Source organism: Physella acuta, unplaced genomic scaffold (assembly GCF_028476545.2).
Source record: "Physella acuta isolate Inbredline_101_S28 unplaced genomic scaffold, ASM2847654v3 ptg000059l, whole genome shotgun sequence".
NCBI classification, from domain to species: Eukaryota; Metazoa; Mollusca; class Gastropoda; family Physidae; genus Physella; species Physella acuta.
This window is the reverse complement of record NW_026731579.1, coordinates 274,134-297,019: the sequence shown is the minus strand read 5'-3', so window position 1 is coordinate 297,019 and position 22,886 is coordinate 274,134. Positions and strand designations below refer to the sequence as shown.

At 33.3% G+C, this 22,886-nt stretch overlaps 2 protein-coding genes across 2 annotated transcripts; both read left to right on the top strand.

The window, feature by feature from the left end:
- Window positions 1-294: 294 nt before the first annotated feature.
- Window positions 295-13,465, top strand: LOC131948557 (E3 ubiquitin-protein ligase RNF14). The gene is made up of 12 exons (XM_059310150.1): window positions 295-371; window positions 4,852-4,939; window positions 5,227-5,325; window positions 5,714-5,864; window positions 6,067-6,301; window positions 6,890-7,003; window positions 7,386-7,568; window positions 7,715-7,814; window positions 8,982-9,128; window positions 11,106-11,311; window positions 11,488-11,629; window positions 12,822-13,465. The coding sequence occupies exons 2-12, from the start codon at window positions 4,877-4,879 to the stop codon at window positions 13,035-13,037; spliced, it is 1,656 nt and encodes a 551-aa protein (XP_059166133.1). The 5' UTR covers window positions 295-371; window positions 4,852-4,876; the 3' UTR covers window positions 13,038-13,465.
- A 2,097-nt stretch (window positions 13,466-15,562) lies between these two features.
- Window positions 15,563-22,070, top strand: LOC131948580 (E3 ubiquitin-protein ligase RNF14). Its single transcript, XM_059310178.1, has 12 exons — window positions 15,563-15,670; window positions 15,952-16,068; window positions 16,860-16,958; window positions 17,214-17,364; window positions 17,575-17,809; window positions 17,902-18,018; window positions 18,452-18,634; window positions 18,773-18,872; window positions 19,123-19,269; window positions 20,116-20,315; window positions 20,611-20,768; window positions 21,327-22,070. Exons 2-11 carry the CDS (start codon window positions 15,970-15,972, stop codon window positions 20,672-20,674), a joined length of 1,395 nt encoding a protein of 464 aa, XP_059166161.1. The 5' UTR covers window positions 15,563-15,670; window positions 15,952-15,969; the 3' UTR covers window positions 20,675-20,768; window positions 21,327-22,070.
- Window positions 22,071-22,886: the final 816 nt, after the last annotated feature.

The window sequence follows — 22,886 nt, the reverse complement described above, 5'->3', positions numbered from 1 at the left end:
GTCTCGCCCAAGTTTGTTCTCAAAATCAGGCGGAAACAGGGGGAGGATGTGGATTGTTGTCATGGTGACGACGACACCAACACAGCCTGTGTGACCAGGACTTACAGGTGTAAGGTGAAAGATGCTGATCTACCTGAGGAGGAAGACGAATGGCCTTGTTAGAATGGTTTCGCTTGTTCCATCTACCCTAGGAGGGAGACGAAAGACCTTCTTAAATTTGATTGGCTTGTTCCACTTCCGGAACACGCGGGTCGTCAAGGCCACAACTAACGTCAAGGCCACAACTAACCATTCCAGTTACGATGTCCACTGTGATTTGAACAGCTTCACGTAGAGAATCTCACGAACAAATGTATCGGTTGTTTTCTTAGGTTTGTTAACGTTGTGCCACTGTCGCTCTCAATCAAGATGGGTGGTTTCATACCTATTTAAATGCTACCCACAATAATAACACAATCAAGATGGGTGGTTTCATACCTATCTAAATGCTACCCACAATAATAACACAATCAAGATGGGTGGTTTCATACCTATTTAAATGCTACCCACAATAATAACACAATCAAGATGGGTGGTTTCATACCTATTTAAATGCTACCCACAATAATAACACAATCAAGATGGGTGGTTTCATACCTATCTAAATGCTACCCACAATAATAACACAATCAAGATGGGTGGTTTCATACCTATTTAAATGCTACCCACAATAATAACACAATCAAGATGGGTGGTTTCATACCTATTTAAATGCTACCCACAATAATAACACAATCAAGATGGGTGGTTTCATACCTATTTAAATGCTACCCACAATAATAACACAATCAAGATGGGTGGTTTCATACCTATCTAAATGCTACCCACAATAATAACACAATCAAGATGGGTGGTTTCATACCTATCTAAATGCTACCCACAATAATAACACAATCAAGATGGGTGGTTTCATACCTATCTAAATGCTACCCACAATAATAACACAACATAACACGGCGTCGCAATGGACCAGACTCATTGCTAGACTTGGTATATCCCGTCATATTGTACAAACGTTAATTGTAGAGGCTTGATTGTTCTACAAATAAAACAATACCAGATAGAGTCATAAGGTATGTGGTCAAGTGGTGCACTTAATTAACACAGTGCTAAGGCGGGAGTTGGTTAGACAAGGAACTGGCTATTTAACTTAAGTAGGCCTACGTTCAATACATTTTTGGCTAAACTAGAAACTCTTGGAAACTACGCCGAATAAAAATTTGTCTAAACTAGGAATTGTCTTGGAATACATTTTTGGCTTAACTAGGAACTGCTTATTTATCTAAGCCGAATACAAAGTTGTCTAAACTAGAAACTCTTGGAAACTACGCCGAATATAGAATTGGCTAAACTAGGAACTGTCATTTCATCTACGCCGAATACAAATTTGTCTAAACTAGGAATTGTCCATTCAACTACGCCGAATACAGAATAGGCTAAACTAGGAACTGTCATTTCAACTACACCGAATACAGCATTGGCCAAACGGGAGACTGCCTACCAAACTACGCTGAATATAAATTTGGCTGGACTGAGAGTCCTTTGGTTAATGACACAACAGGGCAAACTTTCGCCCTTCATGCTTTACTACAGCTGACATCATGATGTTTGTTATATAAAATATCATGATGTCTGCTTTATGTTCAACACCATGAGAAGTTATTGCATCTAACATAATATGTGATCTTGGTTGTGATGAGAAAGATATGTTTGTGATATTCAAAACATTCTGTACACTTGGAATCGTTTTGCTTCTAGTTTTTATTTGTTTGTTGAAGCAAATACTGTGTTGTTGGCACCAGCAGCAAAGAGCGACAACTACTGCCTACTTAATAGGGGAGGCTACTATTGCTGTTAGGTTTGTTACCAATGAACTTTGTACTATAATGGTCACAAAGTCTGGTGTGATTGTTGTTGACTCAGAAGCCCCTGGTGATTAATTCAAGATAGTTTTTCAATTTAGAGTTGATTGACTCGCTGGTGTATATATTTCATGTTATTAATATCATGTACAAAAGTTCATGTCATTGTTTTCAAATTTAGTTGTTAAAAATATTCCCTCGGTCAGCCAAGGGAAATTAATCGTGATTTATAAATAAAATGGTTCTGAATAAAATCCAATGAGTTACTGTTCCTTATTGCTCAAAAGGCAAATCCTGGATGCTTATTGTTTCTCATTATTTTTTTTCTTTTGTAGAACACATCCTGCTATTTAAAAAAAATATTTTTTTACAAATTGAGCTCAGCTTGTCGTAACTTTCCTCACTGAATTATTTATTAAATTATGGCTACCCTTTTTAAAAGCTCTTTTGTCCAGGAAATAGCTTAAAACCACTAATGTAAACATTGCTCATCAAATTCAAACGTGAACTAAAAATTTTAGTCTAAAATTAAATTAGGGCCTACCAGTACCAGCAAACTGATGAACAGATCAGTGGTGAATCATTGCGGCTAGATTATCTAGCTAGATTCTACCTGCCATTGCGCCATCAAGAAAAATGTACGTCTACAGTCTACAAGTACAATAGTCTCTCTAGTCTCTAAAGTGAAGTAAAGTCTACCTAGACTAGCTACGGGAAGACTAACAGTAACAATAACATTTATTAAACAATCATTAACAAAACCATGAATTTACAAAAGTAAAGTAATGAAAAGTTGGATTTTATTTTTTATTCTCTAAGTAGTCTAGAATCTAGTAAGTAAGTAAGTAGGCCTAAGCCTACTTACTTACTTATTAAGCTTAAGGCTACTTAACTACTATTAGTCTACTTATTATACTTATAAGTTATAGATCTACACAATAACATATTTTATTTTTAATACTTAACTGAGAACTCACTGAGACTTACACATTATTTATTTATTACATACAAACATACATATTACATAACAACAAACAATGTTATTATTGATTAACTAACTCAGTAACTGACCTGTACTAAGGTACTGTAACATTCGTCATTTCGGTTATGTCTTGTTTGGCTAAGGGCGGGCCTAAGGCTCCTACCCTTAATTATAATTAAGCCTTAACTTAATAATAATTATTGTTAATATTATTAAAGGGTTGTCCATAAACACAAAATCACACTCATAGGCTGTCATAGGGGAAGGGGGTCCACAATTCATGACATTGTGTGAAGAGGAGGAGGGAGGGAGGGGTTCAGATAAAGTGACTTCACACTTTATGACTTTTGCATTATAAATAAACCGGTAGTGATCTTCCCTAAATTTTCTCGAATATTCTTATATAAAACTACAGGGGATGGCAACTCGGAATATATCCATTTTTAATTACTTAAAACTTATAAAAATAGAATAGAATCTCGTTGATAAAGAATTGCGCACCAAGTAAATGCCAAACACTATGTGTATGATACTGCTGAATATTATTAGTACTTTATAAATTCACATGCATTTTTTCAGAAATCTGATGTAGCGTAAATTACTTCTTCTTGTCAACGGTAATAGCTAAAAATTTGACCGAAGGCAGAGAATTAGATCTTTTACTTACATGTGAAATTTCATTTATCTATCTGAAACAGTACTCAAGCTATAGGCTTTTGAAAAATTGAAAGTAGAATAAGCTCCACTTCCGGTTCTCGGAAATCGCTGAAAAGTTGATACAGAACTACAAATTTGATATAATACCTGTATTTGAAATTTCATCAACCTAGCTGTAACGCTACTGGAGTTATCGTGTTCACAGACACATACACACACACATACACACACACAGACATACGGACAAGATTGCAGAACTATGTTTTTACGACTCAGGGAGGTGTAAAACCTCAAGATTTGCAAAAATCTTGATTTTTTTTTTTGCACGATTACAATACTTTCTCTATACTTCGTATTCGAGAAAGTAAAAAGTAAATTTAGAAAATTATTTTAGTAATACTTTCACGTTTTAAATAACGTTTTAATAAATTGTAATAGAAATTGACTAAAATGCTCTATAATGTATGCTATGTTGACCAACACAGTCAAGATTGTAAGATTGCTATTTTGAGGGGGGTTGTAGGCTGAGATGTGACTTCATTTTAGGGGAGCCGGGTCTGGCTTTTTGAGACAATGTGTGATAGAGGGGTGGCTGGAGGTAAAAATGTCAAAAAAATCATGACGTCATTTAAGGCTTGAAATATTTTTTTAAATGTAATATTTTAAGTTAATGTTAAGAATCTTGGTAGATCTAAATCTACAAAAGTTGCAAATACAGAGAACGTCAAGCCTTAATTACAACCTGCAGTTTCACTTTTGTAATAATTCCCCACCCAACACAATCTGAATCTTCAGCCATCAATACAAGCTACTACCTGGGTAGATTGGACCACCAGGAAACAAATTCTCATTTAGTTGCTTTATCAGCTTAAGAATAAACAATATGGCTGCCACAGTGAATAGTATGATGGCCATTGATCATAGACAGAAACTAAAGGCATTTTTGGAGAAGTTTAAATGTCGATCTTATGGGCTAAACTTGTTTTTTAAGTTTAAAATTCATTTGATAGATATCATACAATAAATAATCAAAATTTCCTAAAATTAAAATTTTAACACTATTAAAGAAGTCTGAATGTTTGTTGAAGCTAACCACCTCGTACAAAATGTCCTGTTATAAAGCCAGCTAGCATTTTATATCATTTTGTTATCAGAGGAAAAATACTAAAGTCATAGTGATAATAAATACAGCCAACTATCACTTAATAAAGAAAACTATTGAGATATAATAATGTCTTTTTACATGTATTAATAATAAATCATATTTTTAGGATTATAAATAAACTAATAATGTATTAATGAAACGTCTAGTTTACCTATGTGAGTAGGCCCTACAATGTGCTCAACTTCCTACAATTGTGACTTGTATGACAAGAACCTAGAGGAGCAGAGAGACGAGGTTAGATACATGTCTAGATATAATTTACTTATTGGTCACTCATCTGTTCAAAGCTAATTGATTTTTCTATAAATAATTCAGGCCTAATTATTTTTCCCTATTTGGTTAAAAGTTTCCTTTCATTATCAGATATGTCACTATCTAGAATTAAAATGTTAACTTGATTTTCTGGAAGAAAGAAAGCTCCTGCTATCAGAACTATGACCAATTTTTTAAGTGGTTAATTAACGGGTTTATGATTATCAATTTTCTGATTCACTACATGTTTTTTTCCCAATGTTTTGTAGGTTACAGCCCTAACATCAATTTATAACACAGATGATAACGAAAAAGTACAGCTTACTTCAGCAGGTGATAATGAAAAGAATGGATTATTTAAATTTTGTGTAAGTCAAAATGTTTTTTAAAAGTTTAATATCTTCACAAAAGACAACATAGTTATAATAACCCCATATGTTTTTGTAATTGATATCTGAAGTTGTTTTTCAATTAATGGAGCATGGTGAGATTGGAACTGATTGGGTGTAAAGTCTCGTACATAACATTTTCACTTATTTTATAACATACAATCTATTTACCCGCCCAGTAAAAAATATATTTCTAATTATGTTTCACCTTATGCTAACCCATGTGAAAAATGCCATAGGTGAAAGTGTGTCCAAAGGTAGCAAGTGAAAAGATCCACATTGATGTTGTACTGCCCATTTCAGGTGAAAATATGCCCAAAGCCAGAAACTGAAAAGATCCACATTGATGTTGTACTGCCCATTTCAGGTGAAAATATGCCCAAAGCCAGAAACTGAAAAGATCCACATTGATGTTGTACTGCCCATTGAAGAAGAAACACAATATGGAGTCACAGCTGCTGGTCAGGAAACTCCACCCACCACCTTGAAAAACCTCCCACTCAACAGTTCAACTTCGGGTAGGTGTAGTACTCATCACAAAATATTTGATGCATTTTTTTCTTTTTAGTGTTTAAAATTTAAGAAAAATGTAATTAATTACCCCTTAGTTCCCCCATCCACCATGACAATATTGATCATCTATCCCTCAAGTTAACTTAAGGTTTTGCCAATATCTAAATATTTATTTTTCCTCTGAGATAAACCTACTTTATATGTCAGACCACAGATGGCCAGGCTCGTTTGATGTGAAGTATTTATCTCCTCTGTACCTGGACATCACCTTCCCACCCACCTACCCATCAAGTGACCCCCCATCTTACCAGCTGTCATGTCCATGGCTGACCAGCACACAGCTTGAATGTACTGGTCAAATGCTGGACAATCTTTGGCAAGAGGGGAAGCCAATGGTTATTGTATTCACCTGGATTTATTGGCTGGAAAATAATCTGCTCAGGTAAAATTGTGGGTATTTTCCTGTACAGCCACAATATAAGAGAAAAGCAATTATGGTAACCAACTGACACGCCGCTATTTAGTTTTATTTTCTACTACAGTTTGCAGTTTGTGAATTCGACAGCACCAATGCTGTCACTGAAAATATTTGCTTTAAAACACTAAAGCCCTCCTTTTCCCCCCCCCCCCCCTTGTGAAAGCAGCCTCCTCTTAGTTACCTCCCCTAAGTTTAAAATAGTTCAAACAAAATTATCTAATAGGCCTAATAGGCGCCACTAAACCCGGCTCTACGATTGTAAACAATTAGCGTGAACTACAGCTCACCAGATCATGTGGGGGTGGTTGCGATATGCCTAGAGAGGAAGAAAGGGGACTGCTAGGCGCGCTTTCAGCTTGTTGTTTTCTAACGTCTCCAAGAAGAGAATTATACATATAGATAATAAGTTGTTATTAATTAAAAGAATACCTTGATTTGCTCTAAGCAAAAAATAAAGGTTCTCTATTTTATTTAGCTGGAAATATCAAATTATGTTATTATGCTAATGTCTGAAAGTTCTAATCAATTAATACTTGGCTTTTTGTTTTTTAGGTTTTTGGGGATTACAGATCATGTTTATCTACATGTGGCTCAAATTGTTAATGATGGTGAAGGTCAAAGTTCACTTGTTGACATAATAGGAGAAGTCATTGGCAAAATGATCAGGTTAGTCGTTTGTCTCTTGTGTATTTCAAATTTAGTACATTAAAATTTCCAAGTTACGTAAAAGATGCAAAAATTGAACATTAATTTAGCAAATGAAATTCCAAACAAATATGTTGATAAAAAAAGGGATATAACTCGTTTTAGTTAAATAATTTTTTAAAATTTTTAAATAGTACCCCTTATGCAAACACTGGCTTACTTTCATTCATGCTAAAATTATATTTACAGGGTGAAATTTTCTTTCTGTTTAATAAGCAAATAAAACAAAATTAGATTGTTTGTTGTTTTTTTTAATGAAATACTAAGTAGGCCTAATATTAATATATAAAAATTACAAACTAATGAAATTAAAAAAAACGGTTTTTCTGCCCTCCTGGCACAGGTACAACCAAGAGCAGATGAGACTTGAGTTCTGTCAGTCAATGCAGGAGTGTCCTGTATGCCTGATGGAGAAACCTGGCATCCATTTCCATAAACTCCAGGAGTGTCAGCATTTCTTCTGTACAGATTGTATGAGGGAGTTTTGTGACTTGCATGTTAGAGATGGCACTGTCGAGGCTTTGAAGTAAGCTATGCTTAAATTTTACCTAGAGTACGTTAAGTAAAAGTTTACTTGTCACAATATCTCATAAAACCTTTTTACAGATAAATCTTTGTTAGAATTTTGCATCCAAACTGTCCACCGTGACCTAATCACCTTTAATTTCCCAGGTGTCCAGACATCAAATGTAACACAATTCTACCACCATCTATTGTCCAGGCTGTTTTAGGACCAGAAGCTTACAACAGATGGGAGAAGTTGTTGTTGCAGGTACTGTCATGGCCGCTGTTTGCTTTCTTAAATACAGAGTAGAGGAGAAATGTTGTAATTGAGCAAAAATCGTCATTGAGATTTTGCAATTCTCAATTCTATACTCCATGAGTTGGAAATTCCAGTTTTGCTGTCTTGTCTTTGTGTGTGTGTTTATGTGTAAACTTTGTAACTTCAGTAATATTTCTGTCAGAAAAGTAAAGTTCACCTTCCAAACCTTATGGTCTATGGGGCAAGTGAAGTATAATTCACCTATTTCTAGGCTTATGAAGGGATACTGTGATCAGTAATATGCCCAGCCATCTGTACTTTCTTTAATGTAAGTTAGGTACCCATCAGAGCTGGGTGGACTAAAAGATGTTCAACTGAATTGAACCTGTCTTTGAACTCGAGACTTGCAGGTTAGCAGTCTAGCTCCCTACCACTAGGCCACTCCATCCCTCCACATTTCTGTTAAGCTGAAATTTTACTTACAAAAGTGAGATCCTGTACATAGATTTGTATCAACTTTTGAGCTATTTCACTTTATATGATTGGTACTTTATTTCCATTTCCTTAATAACTTCCATACTGTTTTGGTTAGAAAGACAAAATTTCAAGTTAAAGTAGGTCCATTTGATCATTAATGCAGGTCTCTATCAACTTTTGAGCGATTTTACTAACTCAGAAGTGGTACTTACCACTTATGAGTTTACTTTTTTGCCCAATTTTCTCAAAAACCTTGAAAATATTATTTAAATTATATTCTCGCTAAGCAGCATATTCTAAGAGTTGTTTTTTTTTCAGCTATACGTGTTATCTAAAAAATTAGTGGTTTGGTCACAAATTAACTACTATTTTATTATAGCCAGATTCCACTTAATATGCAGTCCTAACCCTTACTGTTATGATATACAAATAAAGCTATCAAGGAAATATATGGGAACTCACTCCAGCTTTATTATTTTTTTTAGTACAACACCTATTCAACTAATATTTAGAATATGTTCTACATGTAGAAATGTTTGAGGACTAATACTTTATTTTAGTTTGGATTTAATGATAATTAAATTTAGAAGATCATTTTGTTAAAACTAATTTTATCATTGAACTGAGTAAGTTGTCTTATAATCAGCTTAAAATCTAACTTATTGATTTGAACCTATTTTGTAACTCTACCCCCACCAGAAAACACTGGATGCTATGGCTGATACTGACTACTGCCCACGATGCAACAGTTTGGTCATAGCAGAAGCAGAAGAGAGTCTCCATCTTGCTCACTGCACTGTTTGTCTGTTTTCTTTTTGTACTGAGTGCAGAAGATGTTGGCATCAGGTTAGCTATGAGCAGTGTCTGCCGTTTTAGCATGTTTATAACACCTATAGACTTTACTAAAATACTAAGATAAATTCTTGTCTAAAACCAAAGTTCTAGCGCTAGAAACAAAATTGCTAAAATGTTTGTATTTGGTAAGTGTAACAGTCTGTGGTAGGCCCTAGTTAAGGACCAAACTATTTCATAAGTTTATTATTTTAACCAGCTGAAGCAATTTAATCAATAAAAGGGAGTTACACTAGGCTGGGCGTAGTTGTTTATAAACATCTAGCTGGCCTGCCATGAATTGTTCTAAGGAGAAAGGAATTGAATTTAATATGTGTTCAATCACAAAACAATGCATTAGCTGAATATCATCAAGTAATTTACAAAGACTAAAATTAAACCACACTCTTTGTGAGAAACATTAAAGTATCAGCATGGAGCATATCAGCTATTCCTAGATGCCAAATTTATCATTTTTGGTTGATAGAACTGAGGTTATTTAAATGTAAACAATAAAAGCACTACATTTCTTTAATCCTAGTTTTGGAGCTTGAGTATGCCCACACTACTGCCCAGATGTCAGGGTATGCTGTATGAAGACTTAGAGTGTATGTTGTTTACCCTCAGAGTGAGGTAGAACAACTGTATGAAGACTTAGAGTGTATGTTGTTTACCCTCAGAGTGAGGTAGAACAACTGTATGAAGACTTAGAGTGTATGTTGTTTACCCTCAGAGTGAGGTAGAACAACTGTATGAAGACTTAGAGTGTATGTTGTTTACCCTCAGAGTGAGGTCGAACAACTGTATGAAGACTTAGAGTGTATGTTGTTTACCCTCAGAGTGAGGTAGAACAACTGTATGAAGACTTAGAGTGTATGTTGTTTACCCTCAGAGTGAGGTAGAACAGCTGTATGAAGACTTAGAGTGTATGTTGTTTACCCTCAGAGTGAGGTCGAACAACTGTATGAAGACTTAGAGTGTATGTTGTTTACCCTCAGAGTGAGGTAGAACAACTGTATGAAGACTTAGAGTGTATGTTGTTTACCCTCAGAGTGAGGTAGAACAACTGTATGAAGACTTAGAGTGTATGTTGTTTACCCTCAGAGTCAGGTCGAACAACTGTATGAAGACTTAGAGTGTATGTTGTTTACCCTCAGAGTGAGGTAGAACAACTGTTGGTGACCGCCTAGGTGTCAGGCAATTCAGGGGGCTCTTTTGAACCACTCCTGGTTGGTTTAGTCATTGATGGGAGTAGCCCACTGTATTTTTAGTGTAGGGTGCACTTTAAAACAAATCTAGGCATCCTATTGTTCATGTAGCAGCCCAGGGTGCTTCGGACCATAGGAGACCAGAGGACGCCCATGGTGCAGTTTGACCATTGAGTAGTGTTCCTAGTCCCCTGTACTGGACGCCCAATCAGTGGACCCCCAGGTGCTGAGGTAGTCATGGGGGAACTTGGGGCATCCAACTGCATACTCTGATAATAAAATGAATTGTGGTAGAAACCTTCTCAATATCTTGCACAGTTTCACTGCAATTGGATGATCGCTGTGGAAAGGCATAAAAGACAGAAAATTATACATTCTTTTTTATCTATAGATAAAATTGGCCTACGTTCAGCTAGGTGTAGTTGTATATTCGAAAACTAAACATTGCTGTCTAACAAGATTTTTATTAAAAATCACACAATTAGGTTTATTCAGCTGTCTACTTTCCAACATCTTCATTTAAGCTCTAACAAATGTTAAAAGGGGGCAGATAATTGCCCAAGCAAGTGATTGGGTTTTAAAGCAAACATATCATGCGGGTTGTTGACTTCAGAAAGAATTAACAGAATGGAAAAAATAAATATAGTAGGCCGTCAGAAGCTTACCTATAGATTGCTGTTGTCAAGCTTGTGACATGCTGTGTTTGTCTTGAGCCTGAAGATCATGTTTTTACTGGACATTTCAATGCACATTTTCTTCAACCTAACAATGCTTTTTCCTGCAGGGCAGTCCTTGTAGGCCTACATCTGATGAAGAGAAGTTGAAGATTTTAGAAGAGCGGTTCAACAGAAAATTTCTTAGGGCCACGAAATATGAAAAGTTGGTTAAACTGAAGAAAAAAATTCAAGAAAAAATGGAAAATGAAAATTTTCTTAGAGCAAATACACAATTCTGTCCTGGATGTAAAATTGCTATAGAAAAAAATGAAGGGTAAGGGTGAATCAAACAATTATTTTTTAATGTTTAGCTTCATGGATGCGATTAATAAATGATGTTTGGATAACTTATTTACAATTTCTATCAATTTTTGTTGATAAGTTAATAAATTAAGTCTAATGGGTTTTGTTGAATAAATAATGAACTTTAATAATCTCTTCTTTTAATAGGTGCAATCATATGCTTTGCAAATGTGGCACTTCCTTTTGTTGGCTGTGTGCTGAAGAGCTTGCATACCACAGAGGAAGTTGCAGGTTATTTATTCATGCACCTAAAGATGACACTAACAGTCCATTGAGAAAACCATATGATGTAAGTTAACTTCATCCTTTATTCAATTTGTCCAAATTGTACTGACTCAATAAATTCATAATAATTGGGACTGTATTGTTATAGCATGCCATGTCACAATGGAACACATTTTGTAAGAACTTGGATTTAACCCTTTAACCTGGGCGGGATGGATTTTGGTTATTCAAGAGTTAAAAATCAGTCAGTGATACATGATGTGTTTTACAACTGTTTTACAAGTTTGATCAGGTTTTGTGGTCAAATCCTTTAACTTAATTATAAAATATAAAAATTATGTTCTTATTTTGCTAAAAATTAATTACTAATAACAACACAAAATTAGATAATTTTCAATCAAATTAGATATTATATATAAGTCATTAAATATTAATTAAAAGAGTAGCACTATATTAAGTAACAAGAGGGGAGATAACAGGATTAAGTACTAGCACTAGGGGGGGGGGGGGGGTCTCATGTCTGAGATTCAACTGCAAATCGTATTCATCAACTTTTTCCCCTGCACGCCCAAGACACATGAGGATTAGTATGGTCAGCACTATGACCAGCCGCCATTTTTTCCCTAACATGAGTCAAGTACCCATCAGACCTGAGTGGACTTTGGGACTTTCTATAGACTTAAGCACAGGATCATAAGCTCTAACAAATGTTAAAAGGGGGCAGATAATTGCCCAAGCAAGTGATTGGGTTTTAATTTTAAAGCAAATATATCATTGGGTTGTCACAGGGGTCGGCAACCTGCGGCTCGCGATCCGCATGCGGCTCTTTTGATATCAAGATGCGGCTCTCCAGCTCCTTGAACAAATACTAATAATCTTAATAAAAAAATAAAATATTTGAAATAAAAAAATGTTAGTGGCTCTTTAAAACCAGGGAAATTTTGAAAATTGAAACTTTTGGCTCTTCCGCTTCAAAAGGTTGCCGACCCCTGGGTTGTCAACTTCAGAATGAATTAACAGAATGGAAAAAATGAATATAGTAGGCCGTCTGATTACTTTTAAAAAATAAGTTGTAAAAGAAACAAAACTAAATTTTAAAAACGTTATAAGAAAAGCTTTTAAATTCACTAAAATAAGACACTCTTTCTTTATTAAAAAGTTTTGGTCACCAAAATAGTTTTGCCATAAATAGATCTGCTATAAAATCATTGACCTGTAAGTTGTTTGATCAGATTTTAACTTTGTGTCTCCCACAGTTTAAACAGGTCCAGGCATGGTTCCCAGTCAAACCACATCTTTCAGCCAACAAGTGCCAATGTCCTAAGTGCAAACAGCTCAACTTGAAGAAAACTGACCACAACAACCACATCAAGTGCTGGAACTGCAAGAGCAACTTTTGTTTTCTGTGTAAACAGCTGATCAGGGGTGCCATAATGGCCCATTTTTTGGGGCCATGTGTTCAACACTCCTAGCACATGCTGTTCTCTAGAGACTAACAATTACGCTGTTGTAATTGTATTATTTGGGCAAGTGAGCATGGATAAGACCCTAGCTTGATATTGTCAGATGGGATCCAGATAGAAATGCAAATAAAAGTTAATCTAAGGAAACATACAAGAAGACCAGATGAACATTGCTTGAATATTATAAATCCAGCCTAGGGCAAAAATGTGAAGTTGCAGCCCTTTATATGTGGTCCAATAAACAATGTTGATATTGATTATTGTTCATGATTTCATGGAATGTTTACTTTTTTATTTCTTTACTGCCTTTATGATACTCATTTAGATATGTGTAACACACATTTTGTGAGAATATTTAGTAATTTATGTTGACATTTCTAATTTATTCTTAATGTTTACATTATTTATTGATTTGTAATATGTAGGAATAGTGATAACTTTGCTGCTTTATGGCATTGTTTTTCTTAACACATTAAATTATAAATTATAGTATAAGGACTTTATACATTAAATTGATATAAAAGTGAATTTGTGTCTGATTTGCAAGATATTTAAGAGAAATTAAATTAGTTGAAACTTAAGGCAAAAATTAATGCAAGCTCTATTTAATTTTAATTTCGCATCAAACTGCATTCACCATATTAGCCCTAAGGAAGTTTATATTTTTTTATTGTATCAGTACCTTTTTTATAATCCGAACAGTAATACAGAAAGAAACAAAATGACATGCTGGTTTACCCATGTTGGAGACTCAAAAATAGAGAAACTGCACATGTAAAAGCAAAATTAAATATGTGGGTGTTTTTATTATAAACAGTGCTGCCTGTAGATACTAATTTAATTGTTCTGTAATCTTATTTGTGCATACATCAAATTAATTGCTCTTATAATCTTTTTAAAAAATTTCCCATTTTGGAATGAATTTAAGTGCCATTAATCTGTTCCAGGCCCCAAATTACCTCCCACTTATCCTGTTATAAGAAAATTGTGTTATAAATAATGTAAATAATATTAATGCCAAATATTGTGTAAAACAATTAAAAATAGTGTGAAGAAATAAACTTTTATAAAGTGTATTTTCCTTGTAAATCAGATGACTTGAGCTTACTGAAGATGATGGAGGAAACTTGACTTTGTTCACATACTTACTACACTGTTAATACAAACTCTTTTGGTTACTTAAATTTGAAGCCTCGTTACACTCTTAATCAGTGTTTCTTCCAGACTTTTTTCTCCGGGGGGGGGGGGGGGGGGGGGGGGGGGGGGCGGGGCGGACACTGTTGAAAGTATATATTTTCTATATAAATTATATAAATTTAATTTCGTTTTGGGGGGGGGGGGCGGTAAATTTTTTTGCCTGGAAGAAACTCTGCTCTTAATGATACACTTTATTCTTCAGCTTTATTAAAAAAACTAAACTTCACTCAACATCATAGAACTTAAATCCTACTGTGCAAAAAATAACTGTCCAAAAATGTTTGTTTCTTGGTCTCTAAATTTAAAAATAGATTAGATGCCTGACCAGCTACAAATTGCTCAGGGTGTTTCTTGTCTACGAACTGTGAAACTCGCTAATCTGGCTCCTCGTATCACAAAATTTGCTCATATTTATAGCAAAACATGACTCATATGTCGAGATAGCAATGTATCGAGTCTATTTTATATAGCCTATTTAATTGAAAATATTAATACTAGGCTATATAAAATAAATATTTGCCTATATATATATTTATATTATATATTTATTTATATATGTATAGGCCTATATATATATAATTATTTGGGTCCATATGCCATATCTTAGTAGGCCTATATATCAAATAGGCCTATGATTATAATACCATGGCCCATATACCATTTAATTTTATTTTTGAAGGCGGGGAGATGACTGACTAAAACTAAACTGCCCTTGGCCTCTAACTGTTAACAATGTTACTGGAAAATGCATTGTCAACATCGCAAATGGCATGTTATGTAGATCTAGCCGAAAGAACAAATACGTTAATCTATAACGATATATATAAATCTCTATGTGGGGACCATGCGAGACACCACCAAGACGTAAGCTCAACAGACCATATCGCTACCACCCCCGCCAGTCTGTTGAGCTGTTTACAATCGTAGTGACGGCTATTGGGGGCAGATAATTTAGCTTTTAAACAATTTCAAACTAAGGAGAGGTAAGAAGTTCTGCTTGCTCTTTTCATTGTCGTCTGTAAACTGAAGTCACAGACGGCTGCTTTGCAGAGGAGTGGAAAGCGAGGGTGAGGATAATCGTCCTTCACTAGCTACTGATAGTGTTTTAAAGCAAAATATTATCGAATTTAAAAAAATATGAATTACTAAAAATAGGTTTAAAACTAAATAGCGGCGTATGCTACGTCGCGGGTCAGCTCGTTATAACGTTGAACAATTGTTTTCAGTTACTATGGCTACACTCTTCAAAATACGAAATAAATTGAGCTTATTACAAAAAAGACGAAACTTTTTTAGGCGAACTAATTTTAGTAACATTTGCTTAGTAATGGGTTTTTCTTTATACAAACGGATCATTCATTCATACTAATACTAGATCTATCAATCATGCTGAGGTTGCCGATTATTGCAACATCAATTAAAATAATGCCAAAGTTGGCTATAATGTAAGGTCTATCTTCATTTACTTCGGGTTTTTTTTATCTAACTAAAAGTAAATATTGAAGTTTAAAATCCGTGATTTTCAACATTTTAATTATTAATAGTTTATTAATAATTAATTAGATCTAGGCCTATTAATATTATAAAATTATTAATAATATTAATAAATCTAACTAATAGGCCTTCGACCGACTCTATATTATATTAATGAGATCAATTATTTTAGTATAGATCTAGACTCTACGCATATTAATTATTAATTAGTCTTTACTTCCATTTTTATTAGCCTTTAGTAGTTTTCTAAATGGATCTCAATAAAATTACAAGTTACAATGATAACACAGCTAAACAATATTCCAATAATGACTCAGGCAGTAGCAACATTGAAGAGCAGACAGATGAGGTAAAACTAATTAATAATTATATAAACTAGGCCTATACTTTAATTATTAATTAATAATTTTTATAATAGTATCCTACTTCACTACTTTACCATACAATCTAATCATTCTAATGTAATATGTTAATGCTTTTTCTTTGATGGCAATGTGAATGTAAGCATAACCAATTTAGCACTAAGCTGATATTAAATATAGGCCCTTAATTATAGGCATAATAATTCATAATATATATCATAAATATAATAGGCCTACATAAAATTCTATATGCATGTGTAAGGCATATATATGTAAGCCTATATAATATGTATGTGTTTCTCTTATATATATATATAAAATATATAGGCCTATATATATATATATATATATATATATATATATATATATATATATATATATATATATATATATATATATATATATATATATATATATATATATATATAGGCCTATATATATATATATATATATATATATATATATATATATATATATATATATATATATATATATATATATATATATATATATATATATATATATATATATATATATATATATATATATATATATATATATATATATATATATATATATATATATATATATATATATATATATATATATATATATATATATATATATATATATATATATATATATATATATATATATATATATATATATATATATATATATATACATACATACATACATACATTTTTATACAATAGTATATACAATTACAGATTATTGTTTTTTATAAATTTCATATTAAATTGATTTTAATGTATAGATTACAGTATTAAAATCAGTGTACAACTCAGATGCAGATGAAAAAGTCAAACTTATTTCAGAATTGGAAAAGGAAAATCTTGGATTGTTCAAAATTATTGTACGTAAGAAAAAATGTACACAGAAACAATATTTTATAGCCCTGTTTAATTTTTTTTAAATATACTACTTCTGCCATCTATTTTTATTTTAACTTAATAAATCTCTTTTCATATCGCTTTTAGTTATTCATGACATAAATTAAGGTTTATCAATAATTACTTTATACTTTAATGTTGTTTTACTGATTTATAGACTTAGAAGTAGCCTAAGGCATTGTCTTTGTTGAACAGGTTAACACTATGTTATTGCATAGGTGAAAGTATGCCCAAAGGCAGAAACTGAAAAGATCCACATTGATGTTGTACTGCCCATTGAAGAAGAAACACAATATGGAGCCACAGCTGCTGGTTGGGAAGCTCCACCCACTACATTGAAAAACCTCCCACTTAACAGATCTACCTCAGGTTACACTTTATCCTCCTTCAAAATAATTTTTATTTTATTTTAGTTGGTGTTATAAAAACTTCAAATTAGATTAGACATGTCACTTTACCCTCAATATCTCACATCATTTACCTATCCCCCAAAATGCATAACATCATGTATAGACTACTCCTTACCTCATAAAACCAACATGTTATTTTCCATCAAAATAATTCTATGTTCTACACCAGGTCACAGATGGCAAGGCTCGTTTGATGTGAAGTATTTATCTCCTCTGTACCTGGACATCACCTTCCCACCCACCTACCCATCAAGTGACCCCCCATCTTACCAGCTGTCATGTCCATGGCTGACCAGCACACAGCTTGAATGTACTGGTCAAATGCTGGACAATCTTTGGCAAGAGGGGAAGCCAATGGTTATTGTATTCACATGGATTGATTGGCTGGAAAATAATATGCTCAGGTAACTTTGTCTACTTACTTTTTGATTAAAAGACAATTTAAACAATTGGACAATTTTTCATTAATCATTAATCAATTAAATTTTTTTTCCAGTTATTTGGGGATCACTGATAATCTAGTTTTGCATTTGTCGTCTTCACTTCCTGATGATTGTGAGGTGCAGAATTCAGCAAGTGATGACCTAGGGGAAGTGATTGCTCAAATCATCAGGTCAGAAAATAGCTGGAGATATTTGGTTGGTGATCCATACCCAATCAAGGGGGATGGGCAATAATGATGATATGAGAAAATAACTAGCCTCTACTGCTCTAGTTATAAAATGTATTGCTAAACTAAGTACAATAGACAAAATAGACTCCTGTTTAAGGCTTTACAAGACTAGCACACCAATACATTCATGTTGATTTACATGTTATAAAATAGAAAAAGGCTTAATAAACTTAATTATTAACATAATATAAAATTAAACAAGGCTTAATCAAGTTATTGTAATAATTAGAATAAAACGTAAATGCATAAAATATTAATTATTGCTTTTTAAAATATTTTTGTTTACACTAACTACAAACGTCATTGGTTTTGCGATGTTTTTTTTTTTCAATTGTTCCTGGTTTTATTGTGTATTCCTATGATCCTGGCACAGGTACAACCAAGAGCAGATGAGACTTGAGTTCTGTCAGTCAATGCAGGAGTGTCCTGTCTGCCTGATGGAGAAACCTGGCATCCATTTCCACAAACTCCAGGAGTGTCAGCATTTCTTCTGTACAGATTGTATGAGGGAGTTTTGTGACTTGCATGTTAGAGATGGCACTGTCGAGGCTTTGAAGTAAGCTATGCTTAAATTTTACTTAGAGTACTTTAAGTAAAAGTTTACTTGTCACAATATCTCATAACACCTTTTTACAGCTAAATTTTTGTAAGAATTTTGCATCCATCTTGACCTAATTTACCTTTACTTTCCCAGGTGTCCAGACATCAAATGTAACACAATTCTACCACCATCTATTGTCCAGGCTGTTTTAGGACCAGAAGCTTACAACAGATGGGAGGAGTTGTTGTTGCAGGTACTGTCATGGCTGCTGTTTTTTTTATAGTAACGTAGCTATTTAACATAAATATTTAGAATATGTGGTACACATACAATTGTTTGAGGACTAATACTTAATTTTAATTTGGATTTATTGATAAATTTATTAAATTAGAGAATATTTTTTATTAAAACTAATTTTATCATTGAGCAGTATAAGTTGTTTTATAATCAGCTTAAAATCTAACTTATAGATTTGAACCTATTTTGTAACTCTCCCCCACCAGAAAACACTGGATGCTATGGCTGATACTGACTACTGCCCACGCTGCAACAGTTTGGTCATAGCAGAAGCAGAAGAGAGTCTCCATCTTGCTCACTGCACTGTTTGTCTGTTTTCTTTTTGTACTGAGTGCAGGAGATGTTGGCATCAGGTTAGCTATGAGCAGTGTGTGCTGTTTTAACTTTAATTTACGTACATCATACGTTTGATGAAAGGCCTTCCAACATTATATTTGACATGGACATGTTATTAGCTGTAAAAGAATTTTTTTTAAAACTTTAGCCAAAAGTAATTTCAGAAAATTAATAATTTTAGAATCAATGTTATAAAAGTTGCTAATGCAGATAACTTGAAAATATTTTTGTGTGCTTAAGGCTACATTTCTATTTATCATCAAGCCCAAATTATAACCAAAATTTCACTTTCGTAACACAAACGACTGGCAGTAGGCCTACAGAAACTCTGAGATTGTTCTTCTGAAAACCCCACTTTGTAGTCGTTTGTACCCAAAACTTTGCAAATAAATTTTTTTTAATACACTTATATTTTTAAACCACATGAACTAATTATGCAATATTCATTTACATTTTCAGTGATAAAATAAAAAATTATAAAAACACTAAATGTTTTAGGTATTTTAAATTTTTATTTAGTTACCAAAGATATTAAAGGAACATAAAAAACACCTATCCTTTAGTAAAGTCCGAAAAAAACTTACAATAAAGTTTTTATAACTAAATTGTTTTTAATATTACTGCATATGATTTTATTTAGTTTTACCCAGCTAAGCAATCTAATTCATAAATTAGGCCTAGGCTTAGTGTAGTTGTTTATAAACAATAAAACTAGTCTGCTTTAAGATAGATGTAGTTGTTTTGAACTTGGAAAATAAACATTGCAATTTTTTTTTAAAAGAAAGTCTCTTCCAACCATATAGGTTTTTTAATCTGTCTGTTTTTCAACATATCTTTTACACCTAAAAATGCTTGACCCACAGGGCCGTCCCTGCACATCTGATGAGGAACAGCTGAGGGCTATAGAAGAGCAGGTCAATAGGAAAGGTCTGAGTGCAGCTGAACATGAAAAGTTTGTTGAAATGAAGAGAAAACTTCAAGAAGAAATCGACAACAAAATCTTTGTTAAGGCAAAAACACAGTTCTGCCCTAGTTGTAAAATTGCTATTGAAAAAACTGCAGGGTAAGGGGTACATCAAATGTTAATGTTATCATGTTTGTCTTTCACTACGTTCAGGATTCTTAGCAACACTTCTATTATGCTAATTTTCATCTGGGAGAAAATATTGACATTTTTGTCTATATTATTTTTTCATTAAGGAGTATGCTTATTTGAAAATGTGTCATCTACTATTGCTAAAGAATATTTAAGTAAATTTTTCACCATTTTATCAATTCTTTTCAAATAAATTAATTCTAAACCCTTATGAATAAAAATTCAATAAATAGTTAACTTAAATAATCTCTTTTTTTAATAGGTGCAATAAAATGACATGCAAATGTGGCACTTTTTTTTTGTTGGCTGTGTGCCAAAGAAATTAAAGGCTACAACCATTTCCAAGATGGACAGTGCTATTTATTTCCTCCTGCACCCAATGATGCCCCCCTCCATCCATTGAGAAGACTGCCACCTGATGTAAGTTAACTTCATCCTTAATTCAATGTTAAAATCTTCATCAATTCATGATAAATTGAGTCTGTATTGTTAAAGATTGCTGATAATTGATATAAACTTCATAATTTGAGTTGAAATCTTTATGTATTTCAACAATTAAAAGCAGTCAGTGATGAGTAGTGTACAAGCTTTTAATTAAATCATGATTTCCATCTGAAAGTTAATGATCACATCTTGATATTTCCTTATACAATCATCTTTAAACAACACGCAAGAATATCTAATTTTCAATCTAATTTTATATCAAATAAGTCATTAAGAATAACTTAAAGATTGCTATATTCATAATAAATGGGGAAACAACAAGATTAAGTTCTAGCGATTGCATGATCAGCCAGGTTTTGTTTACTGTTTTCACATCTGAAGTTGGACCACAGACATTTTTAAGTTTATTATTTCCAGTTCAGCCCGTGAATTTCAAAAATCAAACTTTTTGCTTTAAATTAAATATATCTGCTATAACATCAATCACTTGTTATTTGTTTGTTCAAATTTAAACTTGATGGGTCCTCTCACCAGGAGTTGATCCAGATTCAGGCCCAGCTAGAACTGAACCCTGACCTAGCAGCCAACAGGTGCCAGTGCCCTGGGTGCAAACAGGTCAACTTGAAGAAAACTGACCACAACAACCACATCAAGTGCTGGAACTGCAAGAGCAACTTTTGTTTTCTATGTAAACAGCTGATCAGGGGTGCCATAATGGCCCATTTTATGGGGCCATGTGTTCAACACTCCTAGCACAGGCTGTTCTCTAGAGCTGCATGTTTATGTTGTTGTAAATGTTTGTTAGGGCAAGTGAGAAAAGATAGGACATTTCACAATGTTCAGGTTAAAACTGTCAGACAGGCTTTAGGTTGGTATGGCCGAAGGGCAGTAAAAGTGGATACCCCAGTATGCTAAAACAAAGAATGAAAAAGGGAAGAAGAGCTCTTAAAATAACATCAAGCTTATGGAGGAGGCCAAAACTTATATGGGGTAGCTGCCCTTTATGTGTAGATTTTTAATCAAGCACAAATAAATAATGTTAATATTGTTTTAGTTAATGATTTCATGAAATGTTTTAAGCTTTAATGTCTATGCTCACACTTACCTTTATGATACTCATATAGATTTGTTACACATTTTGTGACAAGAAATGCTGTATCTATGTTAACTATTCTAATTTACTCTTAACATTTTTACTCATTCATTAATATGTTATATGTAGGAATAGTGATAATTATGCTACTTTATTTCATTGTCTCTCTTTGTACACTAAATTATATTACACACGCAATTAACATTATACAATAAATTTGTATAAAACTTGAGTTGTGTTTGACTTGCAGGATATTTAAAAAGACATTATTTAGATCTTAGATGTAAGGCAAACATTATGGCAAGATCTAAGTATTTTTTTATTTAAGTAATTTAATTTTTTATCATTCACCATTAAATAACCCAATGCAGGTTTTAATTTATTTTTTCAATGTCATCACTACTCTTTTTTAATGCTAACAGTAAAACATGAAGAAAAACAATCATACAAATGATCACATACGAGACTCAGTATGCTTAAAATATAATAGTGATTGGCGGGCAAGGACCATCAGATAATAATATGAGAGGTAAGCCTGAGAGATACACAGTCCTGGGGATGGTGTTGATACTCCATAGTAACAAAAGGAAAGTACATCTCTTACCGTTATTGGCCAAATAAAAAAGAATATTTAGTAACAAAAGGAAAGTACTTTTAAATGTATAATTATAAGGTACCATAATTCTATTAGAGACAGCTTGGTCAAATGATAGAGCATTTGGCTGCAGCCCAATGGTCTCTTGTTTGGATCACAGTTTGGACTTGTAACTGCAGGATGTCCCTGAGTCCACCCAGCTCTGATGTGATGGGTACCTGACTGACATGGGAAAGAAAAGGTGGATGGGCAAAGTGCTGACCGCTCCATACTTCATGTGGCGAGGTCATGAAACATGAACTCTACTTCATCTGTGCAATGAATAGTTTTATTAGACTTGCTGTATTGGAAATATTAACAAACAGCATAAAGATATTAGTGGTAGTATCTAAAATATTAATGGGAA